Below are 17,366 nucleotides of genomic sequence, written 5' to 3' on the forward strand. Positions count from 1 at the left end.
CCCAGGAAGTTCACTCCGGGTCTCGTCACTGCCAGCCAATCTGTTAAATAACAAAAAATCAACCGAATCAACGTGAAAAATCTAATTCACGAATCGCACAGCATCTTATCTAGAAAGTTGGGGGAGACTGGCAGAGGTGGAGAGGGAGCAGGAAAAAGGAATTATTAGTAAAGAATCCATTATTTTAGGCAAGATCACCCTCCTCAGGTGAGCTATGGGCAAATACGCTGCTGCCAACAGGGACATTTCCATGTTGATCGGTTAAAGATTATATTCCTGGGGGTTGTAACTGCACTTACCACGTGTTAAATCTTGGTTTTTCTGACGGGGCCTTAACCTAAATGACATAATTTGGGTCGATGGTTTTCTTTCTTTCTTTCTTTCTTTCTTTTCTTTCTTTCTTTCTTTCTTTCTTTCTTTCTTCTTTCTTTCTTTCTTTCTTTCTTCCTTTTTTTTTTTTTTAAGATTTTACTTATTTATTCATGAGAGACACAGAGAGAGGCAGAGACACAGGCAGAGGGAGAAGCAGGCTCCCTGATCCAGGACCCGGGGGTCACACCCTGAGCCTAGGGCAGATGCTCAACCACTGGGCCACCCAGCCCATCCATGGCTTGACAGAAATCGGGCTGACTTTTCTGGGCAGAGCAGGATGGGGCTCATCTGGATGTAGACAGACCTTTTTAAGATCTTAATGCCATAAATCCAGAGTTCACATGTTTTGGGAGAAGGGTGTCCAGGGTTGGAATGTTCTGGGAGGACAGACATGGGAAGTTTCTAGAGTGAGGGCTCCGTAGATTCCTTTGAGGAACCTCCAGGGCTATATTTCAGCTTGTTTTGCTTGGCTGTAAAAGACATCCTGGGAGGTCAGCGGATGAGCTTTGAGAATTTACAAAAGAGAAAGATAAAACACCAAGCTGTGTGGGGTTTGACCTTTGCCAGGGCATCCAGAGCCAGGGAGACCAACCTGCCACCTCGGACAAGTCAGGGCACCTGCTCTCCGCCAGCTCAGCTGTTGACGGGAGCTGTGACCTCAGGCAAACCATCTCTCTTCCTGGTCTCAGGGTCCCTAGATAAGGTGGGGGTTATGCCTCCTAGGCCCTAAGTGATGGGATTCCACGTGGACAGCAAGGGAGGGGGTCTCTATGGTACCTCTCCTGGCCAAGCCCAGCCCTACATCTGGGTGAACTGTTTGTCTTCCTTTAGAATTAACTAGACTCTTAGGAATGTTACTGATAATTACCCTTCTCTCTGTTTTTTATTGTTGCTTGAAGATATTCACTCAGTATTTGGAGAATGAGGCCTGGCAGAGGTTTGAGTTTTGGCAGGTCAGATTCAGTGTTGGAGAAAGAGCCCTGCGTGGAGCCCAGAGCTGGTTTCCCACGGGACGAGGGTGCCTGCTATGGGCACTGAGCTTCCCACCAGTGGGCCTGTATTACGGAGCACTTTGCCTCCCCTGGTTCTTCCTCTGGAAGGCACTCACACCGGGCCGTTTCCCCAGGCCTGCTGCTGGGCGGAGGGGCTGCAGACACCCGCCCTGATCACCCCCCCAGCAGATGGCACCAGCCTGAAGCTGCCTGAGGCCATGAGGGCAGGCTCCAGAAGCCGGGGTGCAATGGACGGCCTGCTGAGAAGCCCACAGCTGCTGCGTGGGGCACAGCAACTGAGCAGGGGGGGAGGGTTTCATGACCCCAGGCATGTGGTCCGTCTCAGAGCCACTCCTCTCTGCAAAACTCTGGGCAAGCAAAGAAAGGAAAGGAGGAAAAGCAACCCTTCCTTAGTTCTCAGCTCCACCAGAGCCCATCTCGGGCTCACAGGCCACACCTGCTAGCCTGTCACTCTCTACTGTCTCACGTTTAATAATCACAGGTCTTGTTCATGGGTTCCCGGAGGATTTGATCCCTCCGGGACTTGGTGTCTCCTGCCCGTAGGAACCCCTTTCAGAAGAATGAGGGGAAAGTATCCGTGGATTTGGTGGTTACCCAGGTTTGTGCCCCCGAGCCCTGGGAGCCCTGACTCTCGTGTCCCACCCTCCCACCCCCCGCTTGGCCTTCTCCCCCCCACCCCACTTGTTCCCCGTTCATGCATTTCCCTTGTGCCACGTGCTCAGCTTTTCCTTGCTTCTCTGCTGGCTTCTCCATGGAAATTTCGCACACAGGGAGATTTCCTGTCCTGCATCTACTCACAGAGAAGGCTGCTCTCCTGCCCTGGCTGGCGGCCGGCCGCTCCTTGTAAGGACACAGAGAGCCCGGGAAGACCCGAGGGCCCTCTCAGCGGTCAGACGCAGCCAGGGACACCCCAGCACCGGGATCATAAAACCAGAGCCCCCCGAGTCCATCCCTTTGCCAGTGGTCATTCTGTGAGTATCTCTGGAGTTGGGCTGCAGCTTCTTTAATTGAAGGCAAGCTCTTCCAGAGAGGGCTGTCACCACTTTTTTTTTTCCCGTCAAGATTTTATTTTTAAGATTGTATTTATTTATTCATGAGACACACACACACACACACACACACACAGACAGGCAGAGGGAGAAGCAGGCTCCCTGTGGGGAGCCCGATGTGGGACTCCGGGGTCACACCCTGAGCCAAAGGCAGAGGCTCCGCCACTGAGCCACACAAGTGTCCTATCCTTTCAAGATTTTATTTAAATTCAAGTTCGTAAAAAAATAAAAAGTAAAAATAATTTAAAATAAATAAATAAATTCAAGTTCGTTAACATTGCAGTTACTTTTGTTGGGTACTTGGGAACCACGGAAAATTCTTGGCTTCGGGGCTTTTTGTTTTTCAGACCAGTTGGGCCGTGTGCATTCAGACTGCAGACCTGTGTGAGGAGGAGCACGCGGTTCACATTTCCAGAGATTTCTTTCCCCTCCCTCCAGCCAGTGACAGGGTTGAACAGGAAGTCTCCTTGCTGCTGGTCACTGCGAGGCGGGTTCATGACTTGGCACCACCAACCACACTGAGCCCCGGTGTGTCCTAGCCTGTGAGATTCATCTGGTCTCTGCGGCTCATGTGTTGGCCCCCGGGTGCGCTGTTGCCCGTCCGACACCCCCTCTGGGGCACCATCTGGGCATGACCACCACCAGGGTTCGGATGGAATGACATGCCCATTACACGTCTTCTGCACACGTATTTTTTTTTTTTTTTAAGATTTACCTATTTATTTGAGAGGAAGGGGCCCACAGAGGAGCAGGGGCAGAGGGAGGGGGGCTTCAAGCCTGCCCCACAGGCCTCGTCCCGGGGGCCTGGAGCAGGGCCTGGGCCCGAAGCAGCCTCGGAGGGTGAACGACCGCACCACCGGGGCCCTCACACGTCACCCGTGAACCTGGCGGGGGCGGCAGTGCTTAGAGCGGTTCGGTCTCTTTCTGGCCGACGTTCCGGCCGGGCAGCTCTCTCTCTTCTCGCCCTCTCCTATGTCCTGGAGGAAACTTGCTGGACTTGCTTCGTGCCCACGTTGAGAGGACTTCCTCCTGAGTGTCCTACAACGGTCATTGGGAAAAAGCTCCAAGGGGCTAAAGATGACCGTATCGTCCATGACTTGGCCTGTGGTCGTGTGGCCGTCACCTCTGGGCCTGCAGGCCTGTCCCCTTTGAGAGCCGGGACGGCATGCCAGGCCCAGCACGGAGACAGAGTCCTCCAGCTGGCAGGTGGCCTGTCCTCGGGGCCCGGCACACGTGCACCTAGTCAGGCTCCGAGCCGCGGGCGGGGACCAGAGCCGGGGGCGCCACACCCCACCTCGGCCAGGGCGCCACTGGCCGCAGGTGATGCAGACCCGGAGCCGGGGAGACGCTCTGACGGGCTCCCGCATCCCACTGTCTCCCAGCCCCAGGCCCCTGGTCGGGCCGCAGGGGTCTAACACCTGGCGCGGCTGGGACTTCATCTGCACTGTGGCCTCAGCTCGTGCTGACTTTGCTCCAGAAGCCGGGGTGCAATGGACGGCCTGCTGAGAAGCCCACAGCTGCTGCGTGGGGCACAGCAACCGAGCAGGGGGGAAGGGTTTCATGACCCCAGGCATGTGGTCCGTCTCAGAGCCACTCCTCTCTGCAAAACTCTGGGCAAGCAAAGAAAGGAAAGGAGGAAAAGCCTGGGAGCATGGAAGTGCAGCATGTGTGCGTGTGTGCGTGAGTGTGCACAACCGGCAGAGCTTGCCCCTCGTCTCAGTATCAGCACCTCCCCTCATTCTGCAGTTTCTGATTTTACCTTGTCCGCTAGTTAAAGGCTCTGAGGAGCTACACGTGCAGAGCGCACGCCGGGATTTTACTTCTGTCCGCAACAGCTTGGGCCTCTCGAGTGTGCCCGTGTGCACCGAGCCAGGAAGGGCCCGTGCCCCGGTCCCGTTGCTCTACCTCCACCTCGTGGCGCAGGGCAGCAGTGGGGGGCAGGCGCCCTGGCGCCTGGGCACACGGGGCCTGCTCTTCCACACCGGCCACGTTCCTGACCAGTTTTGCATCTGTCAGATGCTGGTTTCTTTTCCTTTCCTCTTTTTATTTTATTTTATTTTTATTTTTATTTTTTAAATTTTTTTTAGGATTTTATTTATTTATTTGAGAGCGAGAACACAAGCGGGGTAGAGGGGCCCAGGCAGAGGGAGAAGCAGGCTCCCTGCGAGGAGCCCAGCGGGGCTCGATCCCAGGACCCCGGGGTCACAAACGGAAGGCAGACGCTGCACCGGCTGGGTCCCCGGCGCCCCAGAAGCTGTTTTTTTCCTGATGCCCTCGCCCTCACGCCAGAGGCACTGGTCATATGAGGAGTCCGAGGCAGCACTCCCGTCCCAGGACGCGGATCGGCCCGTTGTCTCTGCGCGTCTCCACGTCCCCGCTGCCCTCACAGCCCTCGGGCCGCCCTGCCTCTGGCCCCATTAGCAGAGGTCCCCAAGTGTGCCAGGAGGATGCAAGCAGCTCCCTGCAGTCCTGGCTCTGCGGGCAGCCAGGGCCTCAGGAATGAATAGGGTCTGGAGTGGAGGAGAGCAGCCCTGCAGGCTCCGAGTGCCCCTAGGGCTGGGGTGGGCAGCACCCTGCTGTTGCCTCCTCTCTGCTGCTCATACTCTGCCCTCCGCAGGTTCCCCCTGGGCCCCCCGGCTGGCAGGGGCTGCCCGGAGCCTCAGGGGCTCCACAGTAGCCGCTCAGAGGCCAGAGAACCTAGTCTGCGGCTTTGTCCCTGCAGCCAGATAAAAGTTTGTTTGGCCAGAGGGACTTCCAGGTTCCTGCACCGGGACTGGCACTGGCCAGCAGCTGGAAGAGAACTCTGTCTCCCACCTACAGTCCTAAGTTTCTTTACTGCCGGCCCCTTGGCTCCCTCCATTCCCAGGAGGTGACAAGGACCCAGAGTGGCCAACTTGGCGGAGGAAAGCATCTGTGAGGCTGCGGAAAAAAGGGACTGGGACAGCACAGGCCTGTGGTGCCACCTAGGGACGAGTGCCCTGGGCTGGCGGCAGGTGCAGACTCCTCATGCAAGTCAACCCAATCTATAATACCCCGGGTTCACTTTAAGAATAAAAAAACGAGATGAAGAGAAAGGGAAAGGGGAGTCTTTGTTCACTTCATAAACATTATTTGTTATTTCTCCTTAACAAAGGCATTCCTTTTAGATTACCGTTAAAAATGTATACTCCCATCCTACATTGTAAGTGATTTGATTTAGTAAAAAGTTTACATATTTTTTCCATGAAAGTAGAAGAGCTGGCATTTATTATGTAGAGTGAGGAAGAACTACCTAAAAGAATCGGATCAGTCTTCAGAAAGGCAATGCAGACATACTTGGTTTTATTTTTTATTCTCTTTCCTATTTAAATTTTTCTTTAAGTCACAAAAATGCACACCAAAGGTGTTAATAGAAGGAAAAATTGTTCTTTCCTCTTTGGATCCGTGTAGGGTAGAGGCTACTAATTCTTTTTCTTTTTTTTTTTTTTAGGATTTTTTAATTAATTTTTTTTTAAATTTTATTTATTCATGAGAAACACATACACACAGAGAGAGAATGAGAAAGAGAGGCAGAGGGAGAAGCAGGCTCCATGCAGGGAGCCCGATGTGGGACTCGATCCCGGGTCTCCAGGATCACACCCTGGGCTGCAGGCGGCGCTAAACCGCTGAGCCACTGGGGCTGCCCTAATTAATTTTTTTTAATTGGAGTTCAATTTGCCAAATATAGCATAACACCCAGTGCTCATCCTGCCAAGGAGGCCACTAATTCTTGAGCAAGTCCCATGTAAATGCCAGCGACTTCAGACCTGGCTCATCCACACCCCTCCTGCCCCCAGGACCCGCTCGGCGCCTGTGCGGGACGCCTGGCCCACGGGGCCCCCCTGGCCTGCTCCACCAGCAGCGTCGCCCTCCCCAGGGCTGAGAAGCCCCGGGCCGAGCCTTGACCCCCTTCTCTCTCAACCAACGGTCAAGCCATGAGGAAATCTCAAATTTCCATCTTCAGAATATAAGCAGAGTCTGACGGCATCTCACTGCCCCGCTGCGACCCGTAGGGGGTGACAGTGCTGTCTGTTGGCCCGGAAGGCTGTGGAGCAGCCTCCTGACCGGCCTCCCTGCTTCCGACGCTGTCCCTTGGCAGCTCAGTAGGGCAGACGGAAGCATCCTTCCTAGAAGTCAGATGAGGTCTCTCCTTGACTCAAAAGGTCCGTTTTAACTCAGAATAAAAGCCAAAGTCCCTACAGTGGCTTCTCAGGCCCCACATGACAGGCTCCTGGAAGCTTCTGTGACTCATCGCCAGCCCCTCTCCATCTTACTCACTCTGTTCCAGGCACACGGGCTCCTTGCACACCTAGTGCGCTCTTGCTTTAGGACCTGCTCTTTTCCCAGATATCTGCAGGGCCAACTGTCACCTCTGTGAAGTGTTCGCTCAACAGTCATGACAGGGAGGTCCATCCTGACCAATTCCTTGATAATCTTCAAATCCAATAATCCATCCTGAAACAGTGTTTGCTCAGCTTTCTTGAACTTGAGGTGGAGTCACTGACATGTGCTTTGGTTTAATTAAAAGTGGGGTGCTTATATGCCCCTGCTACCAAGGACAGTCCCGTTTCCATGTGTTGCCCCAGGATTATGATAACAGCATCCCTTTAACTTTCCAGTAATAAATACATCATTTATTAGTATCGAGACTAAGTTCAGTAATTTGCTCCTTGGACGTTTATCTCATAATGATTTATGAACATCACTTACCGAAGTTAAACTGGTTTTTCAACTTAAAAAAATAATACAAGACAATTCAATGACAAAAAATACAGTTCAACTTAAAATATGAGAAAAGGACTTAGACAGTTCTTCAAAAAAGATGGAATGGTCAATATGCACAAGACAAGACGCTCAACATCACCAATCACTAAGGAAATGTCCCTCACCACCACAGTGAGGTACCACCCCACCCCATTAGGACGTGGCCTCTGTAAAAGACAAACAGCAAACGGCAAGTATCTGTGCAGGATATGGGAAAATCAGAACCCTTGTATAAGGTTGGCAAGAGTGTAAAATGGTGCGGCTACTGTGGAAAACTGTCGGGCAATTCCCAGAAGTGTGCGAACGGGAGCTATGGCACGACCCAGCAAGTCCACCTGGGGATACACACCCGAGAGCCAAAACCGGGCCATGAACTGGTATCAGTCCACCGTGGTTCAGAGCAGCATTCGTCACAAAACAAGAGGTGGCCGTAACCCAACTGTCCACAGAGGGATGGGAGGACCAACCAACATGGTCTATACAGTGGAATGTTCTGTCTTAGAAAAGAAGGTAGTGCCGACAGGGGCAAGGGCAAGGGCAAACCTCGAGGACACCTGTTGGATGAGATAACCCAGGTGCCAAAGGACAGATCCTGAATGACTGGCTTCCTGTGAGGGGCCTGGAAGAGATGGTGCCTGCCGGGGCGGGGGTGGGAGCCTAGGTGTCCGCATCGAATGGGTGCCAGGTGTCAGCTCTGCAAGACAGAAGTGTTGGACGTGGAGGCCGCTGGCAGTTGCACAACAGTGTGAAGGTATTTAATGCCACTTAAAAATGGTTACAATGGTACATTTTATGTTATGTGTATTTTACCTCAATTAAAGCTTTTAAAAATCCAAGAAATGACACGAAAGGATTAGATGAAGTTAAAGCAGTATTTATTCCACTTTCTTGCAATCATATATTATTTAAGGCATAAGTGATGATTATATAGCAGAAGAATACAATTTCTTTTAAGGCCTCTGTAGTCTGATTTTTGTGCAGAAATACATCATACTTGTACACATTTTAGAGAACTTATTTATTTATTCATTCATGAGAAATACATCTCTGCCTCATTATCCCTTAATCACACTCAGCCACGTGCAGCAGAATCAGGTCTGGTTTCTGGAGGTCACTTGCTTTGCTGTGGCCTGGCCCCCAGTGTGAGGGGGCTTCGCTGGGCTCCCCATCCCTCAGGCCGTGCTTTCAATGACAACAGCAATGCCTTGGCCGCCTCCGATGCAAGCTGAGCCCATGGCATACTTCCCACCCCGACGCCTAAAAGAGAATTTCAGTGGCTGAAATCTACTCAAATAGAAAACTTACAGAGCTAATTAGAAAGTTAATGAAATAGAATTAATCATGGACACATCTGCATCATTCATGCTCATTCAGCTCCTCGTCTCAATCTTTTCTCCAATCAGCAATATGGGTGTATACATCACAACAGAATGAAATCAGAACCTGAATATTTTGATTAAAAGAAATGGTAACAAGAGAGGCTAGAACAGATCTAGAAGCAGAGGTGTGCTGTGAGAAAGGAGAGAGGTCAGCCCCTTTGATTTTAGATAGTTTCAGATTTTCAAGGCACCTGAGAGTAAGTGCAATCCGTGAAGACGGCCCATGTGAAAGAGCAGATGATTTAGAAGCATTTCATGTCCCTTTCATACAAATTAGATTCCTTTAGACCATCTGCTCCTGTTCCTCGATCTGAGAGAAAAGCACCTAAGAACTTTTTGGTGCACATCCCTCACTAACTTAGTGAATTATTAAGTGATTTACTTTAACCTAACAGGAGCCAGAGTGAATTTTTTGGCCTGACATATTTGGTTTTGTTTGCATTTTCCTAAGAGAGCAAAATGGTCCAAAATACACAGTCCCAGAAGGAGGAGCTCTTGTATTAAAACTGAAAAGCATCAGGCACACAGGAAGTTCCTGCTGGGACCCTAGCACCAGTTAAGGAAAAGGAAACACTTAGTTCAGACCCACAGGAGTATTTTGCTTAGGTTCCTTAAAGGACAGCATCTAGACCAGAATCCTCCCAATACTTTATTTTCCTAAATAATTTTATCTTTCTTGTAACTGGCACTAGAGTGCAAGCACAGCACGACGGCCAGAGCCTTGGTAGTGCTGACTGCTATGCACCAGCCCTGGGGTGGGGGAGTTGGGGGGGTGGAGGGCAGTACTGGGGAGGAGCCGGGTGAGCATGAGGCAAACACAAGGAAGCGTGCACATCCCAAGTGCGGAGCCACTATCAGGTCAACCAATCATCTATAATATCAGTCAAAAAGGGGTGTCCCCAAATAACTTGTTCCTGGTGAGACTGTAAAATGGGTCTGAGAGAGAGAGACCTGGTGAGAATCAGCAGAGGGGGATTTGAAGAAGAATGAAAAATATTGGACTGCTCTGAGGAAACCCAAATCCATGCATTTTTACCAAAGATGGCAAATATGAAATGTAACAGTTTCTAGCACATACCTTAATTCGTGAACCAAGTGTGCCATAATTCTTGTTCCAGATCCTCCCAGGGGATGACCTAAAGCAATGGCTCCGCCATTCACATTGGTTTTACTTGGGTCAAGATCCAAACTCTTTTCAACTGCTAAGTACTGAGGAGCAAAAGCTTCATTCACCTAAAAATAATCAAAACATGGATAAAAATCTTTGTTCATAAGTTGATTTTTAACTGAGACTTGTCTCATCCTAGTGATGGCTACTTTTGCTTTTTTTTTTTTTTCCCCCTATTTAAACTACCTTACGGGAACACCTGGGTGGCTCAGTGGTGGAGCATCTGCCTTTGGCTCAGGGTGTGACCCCGGGGTCCTGGGATCGAGTTCCACATCAGCCGCCCCCGCAGGGAGCCTGCTTCTCCCTCTGCCTGTGTCTCTGCCTCTGTGTGTCTCTCATGAATAAATAAAAACAAAACAAAACACACAGAAAAAAAAAAAACTACCTTGCAATGTCATTTTATCCTCAACTGCTCTTTATAAAGATACCAAGTTTGAAAACGGGTATATTTACCAACTGATACTTTAAGTCAACTGCATCCCTTGGAGAAAAGAAATCTTCAGCAATGTCATGAGTGGAGGCCTACTAGAGGCTGTGGGAGATGGCCCAGAGGTTCTGAAGCCAGAGGGATGGCTCAAGTCTTGGCTGTATGCATGCTCTTTAAACTCTTGACACTCAAGGTTCCCTCAACAGTAAAATGTGCCTGCAGTACATCCTAGGAGTTACTGTCAAGGTTAAATGGAATCATGGGTATTAAGTGTATTACCTGACACATACCAACCTCCAGGAGATGGTTGCTCCTGCTATTGCTATTACTGCCCAGTACTACTAGCCATTCTTCCAAAAAGAAACTGACACAACCAAGCCAGAGCCACCTACATACAAGGATGGTTACTGTGCTGAAATCTGGCAGCTCTGAAAAGTATCATATTGTATCCGCTTAGCAAGGTTGGCTATGAGAATTACCTTCAAGTTCATAGCACTATAGTTTCATATGATTTTAGCTAGAAAATTTTATAGCTAAGAAAACTGATTTTAAGAAAGGTAACTTTGTTATAGAGTTGAGATCAAAATTCTGTCCTGTGTTCTTTCCTATTATATTTCATGTATTTCCAAGATGTTGTTTTGTTTATCCTTAGGTCCTACATTATTTTTCCATTTTACATGGTCATGCTTAAAGGGGTACTAAGAGATCTGGAATATGAGCTAGTGAAACTAGGTTTTTGAACTCAGGATGAACCACCATGTGGATCATCAAACATCCCAAAGACAATCATATCATGGTGTTGAGAGCTATGTTCTTGCGGACACATACATCTATAAATGATTATGAGTAACTTTGCAGAGCTGACATATTTAAAGAGTTTTAAGTGTGAAATCTAGAGTCAGGAATTTAGGGACATTATTTGCTAATATAAATATGATAAGTAAGCAGCCTCCTGAGGCTCTAAGAATGGAAGAGAGATTTAAGGATAAGCCGTTTGTCTAAAACCGTAGTTTCCTAGATGAGAGCTCATCAGAGGAGAGCACACTTGTGCTGAGAAGGCCCTTTCTCTACCAACTTAAATAGATTTCTTTTGTTATATTAGTTATTTCCCAGTGTCAAGCAGCATACATGTTTAATTACCTAAAACTTTCAAATAGTCCCCAAATGTAAAATGTATATAATCCAACTTTATTTTCTTTTCCACTCTTCCGTTTAATTGTCTAAATACTTAAGACGCCATTGCTCTATCTAAACTAACATTAAAAAAAAAATCACCATACTAATAAACTTAAGTTTTCTATGCCAAAAATTATGACATCACAAATCTAGCCACAACTATGGTGTAACAGCCAAAGGTAAGTTTGGGGGAGGGAGAGTTTTAAGTTAGGGAGAGAATAAGAAAATTCTAGATTTGGCACCAGATATTGTTTTCTACTATGTCAATTCTTTTGCTTATATTTTTTCATTTCAATCCATAAAAGGTTGAAGTTACTCATTTCTCATCTACCTTATATAATATTCAATTTAGTTCAACAGGCACACTGGTAGTCTAAAATGCAATAGTCTTATAAGGTGTTAAGAAGTTTCCAGGAATTCATGTTTTAAGGAGAAATCAGGCTGTTTTAATTATTTGAATATACATAAAGCATTCTAGTCAGGTAAAGTACTGACTCAAAGCATGTAACAAAAGTAATATTTACTTAGATGGACATCATTTGGAAAGGCTAATAGCACAGAAACAACAACAAAAAAGCTGTAAAATGCCATATTAAAACCATTTATGCTACAGACACTGGTGGTTTATTCATGTAAAAAAGTATAACACTTACCTCTACCAAATCCATGTCCTTGAGACTCCGACCTATTTTTTTCAGTGCTCCATTGATTGCAGGGACAGGCCCTATAGAAGAACAAAATCAGTTTCATCTCATATTTATTTGTCAAATTTCTCCTTCTTCACTAACCAGGTAAGTAAGGAAGAAATAATGTGACATTATTAGTAGTCACAAATCTTGCTACCTTGATGACACATTAGTCAATGATGTGACAATTAAAAAAAAATAGAACTAAAGTGAAAAGCTGGTTATGCAAAATCGTAAATGAGAGGCTCACATGAAGGTTCTACTGCAAATGGCTGGAAGAGTTCAGAGAGCCAAAGGAGTGCTCTATGGGGTTTCACAGTCACTTACAGATCACGCTTCATACCCAGCGTCAAGGCAGTCTAAGTGCCTGGGACCCAAATCACACACATTCCTAGCAGAGAAGTGACTGTGGCACCCTCTGAATTTTCAGGCCTATCTAGACAAAAGGCAAGAAACAGTAGTAGCATCTCCACGTGGGTACAAGGCAGGAAGCCATAGGCACTTTAGGGAAAAGATATTCAAAGCAAAGAAGCACGAATAATGCCAAACACAGGCAGAGAATTAATTAAGATTTTATTTATTTATTCATGAGAAACACAGAGAGAGAGAGAGAGAGAGAGAGAGAGAGAGAGAGGCAGACACACAGGCAGAGGGAGAAGCAGGCTCCATGAAGGGAGCCTGACGTGGGACTCGATCCTGGGACTCCAGGATCACGCCCTGTGCTGAAGGCAGTGCTAACCCACTGAGCCACCCAGGGATCCCCACGAGAGAATTTAAATGAAACAAAACCCCCACTGCAGAAATGCAAATCTGCCAAATAAGACTTCTGAAACTTTAGCTCCCAGATTACTGATAATCACCAATAACCATTTAATGCTGCTCATAATTTTTAAGTATATTTATATTTTTTCCCCAAATGGTAAAAAAGCTGGCTGGAGGAGATTGTCTAATTTGCTATCTATTCTTGGAGAATAAAATTGCCACAAATGTCTTAAAAAAAATATGGTATGTTCTGTTGAATTTTAAGTAGTCAAATATTCTGCAACAGTTCCATAAATACGCCTAAGTAAGATAAGGAATCAGTCTTTATTTTTATAAATTTATTTTTTATTGGTGTTCAATTTGGCAACATATAGAATAACAACCAGTGCTCATCCCGTCAAGTGCCCCCCTCAGTGCCGGTCACCCAGTCACCCCCACCCCCTGCCCACCTCCCCTTCCACCACCCCTAGTTCGTTTCCCAGAGTTAGGAGTCTCTCATGTTCTGTCTCCCTTTCTGATATTTCCCACTCATTTTTTCTCCTTTCCCCTTTAGGGAATCAGTCTAAAAGAAAAGCATGGTACAATTTAAGCACAATGTAATTTGTTTTGTCACCTAATTAAAATGTTCTTTGGACAACAGTCTGCTTATAGGTGAGGGGCATCCAATGAGAGCTCTTCATTCTAACTACTGATTTAACATAGAACCTAGTTCCAGATTCTCTTTGTATGTCTAAGGCACAAAAATAGGATAGATAGTAGTAGAGCACCGGTTATCCAGCATGGTCGGGGATGAGTATCCTACAGGGTCAAAGACACACAGAACGAAGAGCAGAGGGTGTAGCTCCACTCTACATACCACCTTGTCTTCATATCCATAGAAAGCATGACTCAGGGCACTGTCAACTTAGAATCGTTACAGTCAGTTATTCCAAACACTGGGCCACAGCCATGTTATTTACTGGGACTCAGGAAGTTAGAGCATTCTCGTAGGAAAAGGAGACCTCATTCCTAGTCCTACCACTAAAGCTATGTGATCTTGGCATCTTTGTGGGGTGTAAACGTCTCATCAGAAGGCTTTGAACTGGTTGTTGACCTTCTTCTTTTTAACTATTGGAATTCTTTCTACAAATAAAGCCCAAGAGAAGATAAAGCCAGAGCTGCTACAAGCGACAGAGGTTCAAAGCTTCACTCACCACGGCCACCCGTGGGGAGTTCCAGGGAGCGCTGTCTTTCCATATGTATCCTTCCTGGGAGCCACTACTACTCTCAGGTCTTGGCTTTCCTCCTTTTTCTGGGTCGGCAGCTCTTGCCCTTTTTCTAGGCTAAGGGCTGCTAGATGCTGGCTAACTGCATAACTGAGGAAACTATTCTTAGAAACTGGAATGATGACTCAATCCCACCAGTCAATGACCCACTATCTCTGTTTGTTCCTTTGGTGTAGTTACCAAACTTCACCAAGTACTTCGTGTAGTTACCTCGTTGAGTCCCATACAACCACGGACAGACAGCTGTCTAGGAGGAGGGACATCTGACACTGGGACATGTGGTATTTATGGCTCTATTCAAGCCCTAAGGGAAAAAACAAGTCCAATGGTGTTCACACAGTGTGAACACACAATGGTGTTCATTGGACTACAGGGCCAACATCCAGACCCTGGAAGAAAAGGAAGGAAAACTATATTTTCTTCGCTCACTGGCCATGTGAATATATCAGAACCTATTCAATGAGGTTAAACTGAAAAAGAACTATAAAATAACTACTTTTCTATATCAGATAAATATGATTGATCATCAAAACTATTCAGGTAGCTTTTTCCTCTGGGCCGCCAACATGCCATCCAGACTGAGGGAGACCCGGAAACTTCGGGGCCACTTGAGCCATGGCCACGGCCGCATCGGCAAACAGCGGAAGCACCCAGGAGGCCGTGGTAATGCTGGTGGCATGCATCATCACAGGATCAACTTCGACAAATATCACCCAGGTTACTTTGGAAAAGTCGGTATGAGACATTACCGCTTAAAGAGGAACCAGAGCTTCTGCCCAACTGTCAACCTTGATAAACTGTGGACCTTAGTCAGTGAGCAGACACGGGTAAATGCTGCCAAAAACAAGACTGGAGCTGCTCCTATTATCGATGTGGTGCGATCAGGCTACTACAAAGTTCTGGGAAAGGGAAAGCTCCCAAAACAGCCTGTCATCGTGAAGGCCAAATTCTTCAGTAGAAGAGCTGAGGAGAAGATAAAGGGTGTGGGGGGCGCCTGCGTTCTAGTAGCTTGAAGCCACATAGGGGGAGGTTCATTAAATGCTAACAAGTGCTTTTCAAAAAAAAAAAAAAAAAAAAAAAAACCCAAAAACAAAAAACAAAGCCATTCTCCCAGGCTCCACCCTGGAACTATGAAACAAAATCTTTCGGGGTGGGGTTATGGGTAGATTTTGATGATCACATGGGGGCTGGGAAACCAACCCCCATGGGGGCTGTCCACTGTGGTGGTAAATGCAACACTAACACACAAACGTTTACTTTTTAAAGCTACCTTCCGTCTCTCAAACAAAAGCTATGTTTTGCTGACAGTGAGTAGCTAAAAGCTAATAAGCTTTAAACCTGAGACATAGAAAAAATTGACTTTTAACAGATATTTACATAACTTGCAGTTCTGGTTAAAGTAATTTGACACACAGTGAAAGTGACAAAATGTGGACAGGCCAGCTTTCTTTCTTAGGAATTCTATAGAGATAAATCTCTGAAGGACAAGGCAGCAAACATGGTTGGGTATTAACTCAGTGCCAAACGAGCACAAGTGGTCATCACTCGCATAGAGCCTTGAGGCATACCCTGAAGACCTCTGAGAACACAGGTCAGCCACAGACCAGCTCCCTTCTACCCTGAGACCTACTTCATAAACAGTTAGTTGGAAAAGGCCTAACTAAGCTCATAAGAAAATCTCTGGACTTCTCAAGAATCTGAATCTAGCCCTAGGGTAGACTTTTCTTTGGGGTATGAGGACACAGGTGGGAGATGACAAAGCTTCCAGGCACTAATTTTTTTGTAAGTGAGGTTCCTCATCAGTTCTGTTTCCTGGACAATGACGACAGACATTATTAAAATTCAGTATCATCTGCGGTTCCTAGGAGTGCATCCAGCAGAACGCTCTTTGTTCTCCTTCTAATTCATATTTTTCAAGCCAAGAAAGACCATACAGTTAGCCCTTGAACAACACAAGTTTGAACTGAGAAGATCCACTTACATGCAGACTTTCTGCATAAAGACAGGACAATACTATAAATGTGTTTTCTTAATCACATTTCCTTTTGACTCGTTTACCGTAAGAACACAGTAGATATTACATGTAACATACAAAATATGTGTTAAAAGTTTATGTTATCAGTAAGGCTTCTGGGCCACGTAGGCTATTAGTAGTTTGGTTTGGGGGGAAGTAACAGTTATAGTTGGATTTCGACTGCATGATGGTTGGCACTTCTGCCCCCCACCCTGTTCATGAGTCACCTACACCCACTTGTAGGGAGTCCTCCTGCTAATCTTTATCAACCGAGATTCACTGTACTTCTCCCTTTTCCTATTCAGCTGCAGCCGAGCCAGGTGGGCATGACCTCGACTTCCTGAGACAACACAGTGAGAAGCGCACCTGAATTAGAGAGGCCCAGTTCCCATCCTGGCTCCATCACTTCCTGGTCTGGACTTGACAAGACAACCGCCCTAAGCCTCAGTTTTCTCCTTTACAGAGGAGTTGTGGGAAGAGGAGATGAGACACCAGCGGCTGTGTGCAGAACACCTAGCACTGAGCCATCTCTGTTTGTCCCCAGGCCCGCTCCTTGCCCGTTCTCTCATCTGGTCAGCACCTTGTAACTCTCCTCTGTGATTCGCTGGGGGCAAGTTTTAAATATCCCAAATGGACAGTGAGGTGTGATTAATGCCCAGGAGCAGTTTACACAGTCGAGGTTTTCCTCTTATCCCTGGCACAGGTTTTCTGAAAGAGGAGTTGTTGAAACCACTGATTACCAACCTCCTTTCCTTCACAAGTGACCCTGATTTGGCCACTGTCTCAGGTATCTAAATGCCAGGGAAGACTTCTCTCCAGAAATGTAACAGAATCGGTTTGCTTCACAATGAACTTACCAATACCCATGATGGAGGGGTCACATCCAGACACAAAATAGCCCACAATTCTTGCCAGTGGTGTGAAGTTATGTTTTTTAACAGCATCTTCACTAGCTATGATAACGGCTCCAGCACCATCAGATACCCCCTTGGAAACAAAAACAGAGGGTTAGCTAGAGGGCAAAGGGCCCAGTGCATCGAGGTTTGAATAAGGGAGTAGTGTTAGGATTACAGAATCACATAGGAAGCAGTGCCACAGTGTGGGACACAGCTAGTGCTCAAAGTGGTCTGGTGGATCAGAAACTGTATTAGGCACAGAAAACAACCTTAGCAATGCAGGAAACAATGTTCCCGAAAAGCTGATGTCCGGATGTGGGGAGATGTAAGAAACCTAATGAGCTGTATACATCAGAGAAACAAACAAAACTGACAAA

At 47.1% G+C, this 17,366-nt stretch overlaps 2 protein-coding genes across 4 annotated transcripts in view; one reads left to right on the forward strand and one right to left on the reverse strand.

Annotated features, from left to right (window-relative positions):
- Positions 1-8,074: 8,074 nt before the first annotated feature.
- Positions 8,075-17,366, reverse strand: part of ACAA2 (acetyl-CoA acyltransferase 2) — a 39,237-nt gene continuing 29,945 nt past the window's right edge. For all 3 annotated transcript variants that reach the window (XM_072828568.1, XM_072828569.1, XM_072828570.1), the window contains 4 exons: positions 16,951-17,080; positions 12,020-12,090; positions 9,674-9,828; positions 8,075-8,473 (listed from right to left, as the gene is read on the reverse strand). In XM_072828568.1, coding sequence (XP_072684669.1) covers positions 8,389-8,473; positions 9,674-9,828; positions 12,020-12,090; positions 16,951-17,080 — 441 coding nt within the window. In that variant the 3' untranslated portion in view covers positions 8,075-8,388. The remainder of the gene's footprint in view (positions 8,474-9,673; positions 9,829-12,019; positions 12,091-16,950; positions 17,081-17,366) is intronic.
- On the forward strand, positions 14,618-15,180 carry LOC140634893 (large ribosomal subunit protein uL15-like). The gene has a single exon (XM_072828571.1). It carries the CDS (start codon positions 14,646-14,648, stop codon positions 15,090-15,092), a length of 447 nt encoding a protein of 148 aa, XP_072684672.1. The 5' UTR covers positions 14,618-14,645; the 3' UTR covers positions 15,093-15,180.

The sequence above is a fragment of the Canis lupus genome, chromosome 6, assembly GCF_048164855.1.
Source record: "Canis lupus baileyi chromosome 6, mCanLup2.hap1, whole genome shotgun sequence".
Lineage (NCBI taxonomy): Eukaryota > Metazoa > Chordata > Mammalia > Carnivora > Canidae > Canis > Canis lupus.